Consider the following 6,150-nt stretch of genomic DNA (forward strand, 5'->3'; position numbering starts at 1 on the left):
TGGTCCTACTTAACTAAAGTTTTGGTCATCTTTCTTAATGATATTTGTGTGACAGTGCCAAAATTTATTTGACTATACCAATTTAATGTTCCCTAGAATGCCCTGATATTTTTTAAAATGCTGTAGAGATGCATACAATGTTTGTAACAGTCTAAGTAGGTTGACTGACCCATATAGACTGTTGTAAAATGAACAATGACCCAGATAATGGACTGAACCATCTGAATTCTCTGAAGAAAGTACATATCCCCTTGTAAACAGATGGCAACTTTGGGAATTTAGCATGAATGTGAAATCCTTAAGTAGCAGTCAACTGTCTTCCAGAATAAGTCCTGATGTTCTTGACTTTATGGGATTGAGCTGGGGGATGCAAATTTGAGGAAGCTCCATGCTTATCAAGGAAAAAAATTGCCCAATATCAAGTAGGGCCGGAAAAGGAAGACGATCTCCACTTACTTTCACTGGCAAGGCAAGGCCGCGAACAATTTGGGAAGTATGTTTATATTGTTTTAATTACTAGTTTAAATAACTGCATTTTTACATATCATTCATTTTTCTTTTGATTCACGCTTAAATTCAATATCCTTTTAAATTATAACAGAAAATGGAAAAGAATGTCATGGTCTTATCATTTACAGTATGTGTACTGCAGTATCATTGCCTAAGTTAGTATAGGAGACAGTGATGGCAATAGCAGAAGGCGACTTTAAAAATTTCACAAACTTAGATGGCTTATTTGAAAAGTGACTGAGAAGAGGCTACCAGGAAACAATTAAAAGAAAAAATAGGTTGAAGTAACATCAGCAAACTGACCACATTAAGCTGGAACGTTGAAGGGTTAACAATTGAAGAAATAAATTATGGTCAGACAGACAAGGATGGGAATGAAAGCCTCTTAAATAGATTATCAAGTTATTGAATACATTAAATATGCTATACATAGGCAACCATCATTCCCTTGCCCAATTCCTTTGAGTAATAGATACGTGTTTAACAATAAATCTACAATCTCCAGTAAAAACAGTGGAATGTACAAAACAAGCACATAGCAATGCAAACAGTCCATAATTCATAATCAAAACTAGTCTTCAGATCTGTATTTGTACACAAGATCATTTTACTAATTATTCATTTTTGGGGAAGAAGGTGAAGCCAACATTATAGTTTATTCTCAAGTCTTGAAAGGTTAAGATTAATGGAATCTAGAGAACACATAATCCCTTCTATGGACATGTTTTATCGGTGAGGACACAATTACAATGAGTAATACAGCTTCACTTGCAGAAATGGAATTGAATCAGTATGTTGAACCCAAAAAGGACCTGTATCATTGAATACTGTACAATACTTGTCTGGAATTTCTCATTTTAGTGTTCAGGGTGATTTAATTTGCTTCGAGGTATTACTGTGTGCATTGGAGCATAGCCAAAATATTTAATAGCTGAAGTCATAATCCTTACTGGCATATCCAACTTAAAATTTCAGAGATGTTTAAAACTACTCCACAAATGAAGAGAGAATACTGAAATAAAAGTCTTTCAAAGGACAGCTTGCCACATGAATTTCATCACGATAAAATTATTCTGGGTGTTAATTTGTGTTAAATTTCAACAATGACATAACTCTGTGAAACAGTTTTGCTTGATTTCAAATCATGGAATTGATAAAAAATGCCATTAGACATTTGCCTACCATATAACAGCAGGCCATGCCATGCAACTGCCAACATATTTTGCGAAAACTGGACACTCACTCACTGGAGGTCACTCACTTCTGGGCATTAACAACAAGTTTCACATTTAATCCTGTACACACTTCCCAACTATCTAAAATAAATGTTTAAGCGAATTGCATGCCATGTGAGTAAATCCCTCCTGGCAATGAAGTTTATTCAGTACAAATGAATCTGGACTTTTAGAATTGCAACACAACTTGCATGTTGTAACTAGTAATCTTTGTTTTAAAAAGCATGGTAGTTCACATATCTAACAAGTACTTGGCTCAACTATTGGTTCAATTTCCCTTCTGTCAAAAAAATGGATTGCAATGAAACTCTAACCTTATTTTTAGCATTAAACATTCCCAATGGAGCATTTTTGGCTCTAAAGAATTATAAACCCTGCACATACATTAACCCACTATTTGCAGATCAGGCTTAGCAACTAATGCAGAAAAGCTCCAAGAGTATCAAACCCATTAACATTTAAACTCTAAGGATTCTCAAAAGCAGCAAATTTGAACCATGTTATGAATAGTTACTTTAATAATATTAAAACATTTATAGTTTGAAATTTAGTCCCGATACACTTTAAAATAATTCTTCCTATTATTTCAATATCCATTCAGCTTTGTTCTTACTACTTTCTTGTACTTCATAGACTTAATCATTTGGTTTAAAAGTTCTCCACTGTTGAATGCACTACAATTCTTGGATCAAATGTCAACCACAAAGTGAAGGTTAAAGTGCTCTTTTTCAGTGTGGACAAACGTTTACATTTAGTGAGGGGCAATACAATGAAAATAATATGAACACATGGGGGGGGAGAAGAGGAAGTATGGTTGAAGATAAACATAGGTAAGGGGAGCATGGGAGGAAACATGAAGATGGCATGGTAGATAGGTAGAAAGTCTAATAGTAAAAAACAAAGAAAAGGAATTAGAGGACATGGAGGGGGTAAGGAAGAAGAGTACACCATGCACAGAGAGCAAAGAGGGAGGTTTAATCAGGTGATGGGGAGGAAAAGTAAGAGGTAAGACACGGATGAGCTAAAGTTTCATGTGGGAATAATGAGGGGAATATGGGGTAAAGCAACTTAAGAAAGGGATTGGCACAAAGATAGAGGATTTCTTCTGCATGTGACTAGAATTTGTTACTATTTTGGGGTTCCCTGCCTTTAAGTAGTTAAGGGCAAATTAGGTTGTTCTTGCTAACTTCTGTTTGTACTACATCAGTGCTTTCTAAATTTGGAGATTTATAGAACTACTGTAGAATTCCAGAATCTAAAGCAGAATGTGAATATCAATTAAGGTAACAAAGTCAACTTTCAGATACCAAATACACCTCGAATTAAGCTACATACAAGCATATAAATTTGGGACTAAGTACAAATATGGCAACACCATAAATATGCAACCACAAGTATAAACCCTTTCAATAATTTGATTTCTGAGACCTATATGGAGTTGTTTTTCTGCCTCTCAATGCTTGAACACTTGCCCATATCTGGTCATGATGAACAAATCTTCTTCAAAACTGAACGATCATGAGGCTGAATCAACAACCAAATTTTATCAAACAAAAACAGAATCCCTGTACTGTACTGTGATATTATTCAAAAATACATTTTTAAATAAGTAAGCTAAATCGGTCATATTGCAAATCGTTTGAGTTATCATTATCAAGAACCTTGTGGAATCAGATTAGTTTGGATTCATCCAAACCAATGTTACAAGCTTAAAAAGTAGTACTTAAAAGTTATTACTTCATCATAACTTAAATTTTGAGAAATCATTGCAAACAGCATGCATAACACACCCTGATGAGAATTATATCCAAGTCAGCACATTTCACGTTTTAAACATCAGTAGTAACCTTGCCCTAGATAGCAATTTATATCTAGTTGGACTGAACTTAAACAGGATTTGGGGTGACAATGACCTCATCTGGTCCATACAAAGGGAAGAGTCTCCTCAAAGAGGCCCGTCAGTTTACACTGCTAATTCGCAGTACAGTGTAAGTTTCAATCCTTAACTAATCCCTGTGCATTCCTGATATGCAAGATTCACTCTGGAATGTGTTTTCAATACTGAGATTTTAAGATACCATTTTGTGTCGCCCCGCCACCTTACGTTAGATTAATAACTTACCCTGGGTCCCTTCCAAATTTGGAAACACGGCTAATTGTGGGCTCTGAAACACAAAGCGCTCATAGGGCGATTTCATGGTTTTGCAAAAGAAAACGTGAACCCATGTGGCCTGACCTGTCGAGGTTACAGCCTGCAGCTGAACCAGGACCGACTTCACCCCGCTTTCAAACGTGAAACGCCTGCAGCACTCACTCACTCCCTGTAACACAGGGCGTGCTTTGAAATCCAACAAGAGTTGGAGGAGTGAGTTGTGGTTTCATACATTAAATCGCAAGTGCAGTACATATGTGCCTGTCTGCCCACTGCTGCCTCAAATCTCTTGTTCTCGCAAGATGACGATTTGCAACACAACGCCGTTTACTCAATTCACCAATAGCCTTTGAACAGGTAACATGTAGAAGTTGTCTCAGCCTCCCGGTTGCTCTCGCTCACCCTAGACATGGTTAAAGGCATGTTGAAGTCCTTTCCTCCCTGCAGTCTAAACCCCCACGGAGCCGGTCCTTCCAGGGTAACTTTGTACATGTCCATCGTCGTTGGAGAGAGAGAAAAAAACAAAACTAAAAGTTTGTTGTTTACTTAAAGATCGGGTCGGGGAACTTAATTCGGGAAGGGAAGGGAGGGGGTTAAGGGATGAAGAAACAAATTGAAGATTGAACGAAGGAGGACGATGCCCGTGCGAAAGAGAAGGGGGAAGGTATAACTGTGCAGCAACCACTCGCTTTATCCCGCGGAGAATGACAGCTCCGCACTTCCAGGCTATATAAGGCGTGTAAAACTACACCAACAATTTCAGCACTTTTTTATGACTCACGCTGGGGAATTCAAACGCCACACAACACGTCACTGCCATTTCCCGTCCAGTTTGAAGAAAGTGAAGCAAGAGAAAAAATAAAGCCCAATAGTGCTTGCAACTTCAACCACCGAGAGTGTGGAGTTGCCCGGGGCACTAACCTCCACCCCTAACCCTACCCCCTCCCTCCTCCCGGTACACTTTGTGTAGCTTTCACCCCGTAAAGTAAGCAACCACTAAAGAATGGCGGCCGTATGTCTTAACTTTGTTGCGCTGGTGTTTTAACCTTAAAACAGCTCACTCGCAGTAAATGAGGAGAACATTTTTCAGTTCAAGAGTCTACATTTACAACATGGCTTATTATCAGCGCAAAACTGCGTTGGAGGAAATCAGAAATGGAGGAGAAATTAAATGTTGCATTGGATGGACAACTTTTTTTTTGTTTGCTTTAGAACTCTCATATCAAAATATCCAAGTGTCATGAACACCCAACCCCCTCGGCCGTGAGCCACATAATAATTACTTATTCATAATACAAAAGTCACACCCAACAGCCTCAGTCTTAACAAGGAGTAATGAACACTAACAGGCGTGTCTAATAAATCATACCCTTGATAAAACAGCAGAGTTAAGGAGGCAGATGTAACTTCTAAAGTAATCGCGCGACAGTGAAGGTATTAGGAGAAATCTTACTCCTTATGTCAGACATCCAATGCAAATTTTATTTTCCCCGCATTTCTTCAGACTTTCTACAATGCAGTTCTGATTTGCTAACTAATGAATATTTGAATAAAATTACATTATGTTGATCAATTAATGCAGTACAACGAAGATGAAGGGCCCAGGTGAATTATGCCACTTCTATGTTGAACCTGTTATTCATTAACACAGCTCCACCTCCAGAAAACAGTATCTTTCTCGAGTTTCCCAATTTAACCGGTTTCCCCATGTCTGCACACATAGGCTGAAGAATCTGAGAGCAACTTAGCTGTCTTCAAATATCTGTCTCCACTTTACATCTGCTTCAAGCTGCAATTGTAACCAATAGTTCCACAAATGGATAAGATCTAATTTCAGACTAGTGCTCCTACGGAGTTAGAGACTTTTGTGAGTGCAAAAGGGGCACAGAATAGTGTTTCATGCTGTTCCCTGCATTTTTCTTGGAGTTAACATGTGGTGAAAATCATACTGATGTTCCCTTTAGAAATACAGAATCCACGTTGTAATTCAGGGAGGCAATAACATTCCTTGTAGGAGGCCCCACCTGACTTAGCACAATCACTTATATCTCCTTTCGTGAAGATTGTCACAGTCATAGCCTTTCTGAGTTTCTCCCAGATGTGAGAGATAAGTTTTCAAAATTTGAGACTAATGTCAAAATAAAATTTATTGTATGTACAGAGGTACATGAATGCACAGGTGCAAATTGAAAACTTATTTACAGCAGCATCACAGGCACGTAGCATTAGATAGGCAGCATTCGCAAGAAAAAC

The 6,150-nt window shown here is 38.0% G+C and overlaps 1 protein-coding gene across 4 annotated transcripts in view; it reads right to left on the reverse strand.

Moving 5' to 3' along the window:
* The window catches only part of pdlim7 (PDZ and LIM domain 7), a 147,163-nt gene extending 142,396 nt beyond the window's left edge, over window positions 1–4,767 (reverse strand). For 2 of the 4 annotated variants that reach the window (XM_059990259.1, XM_059990257.1), the window contains exon 1: window positions 4,300–4,609. In XM_059990259.1, the coding sequence (XP_059846242.1) occupies window positions 4,300–4,395 (96 nt within the window). In that variant the 5' untranslated portion in view covers window positions 4,396–4,609. Of the gene's footprint in view, window positions 1–3,867; window positions 4,001–4,299; window positions 4,610–4,678 lie in introns of those variants that run through there. The other 2 variants (XM_059990258.1, XM_059990260.1) reach the window with 2 other exon arrangements.
* Between the last annotated feature and the right edge of the window lie 1,383 nt (window positions 4,768–6,150).

Source organism: Hypanus sabinus, chromosome 15, assembly GCF_030144855.1.
Source record: "Hypanus sabinus isolate sHypSab1 chromosome 15, sHypSab1.hap1, whole genome shotgun sequence".
Taxonomy (NCBI): domain Eukaryota; kingdom Metazoa; phylum Chordata; class Chondrichthyes; order Myliobatiformes; family Dasyatidae; genus Hypanus; species Hypanus sabinus.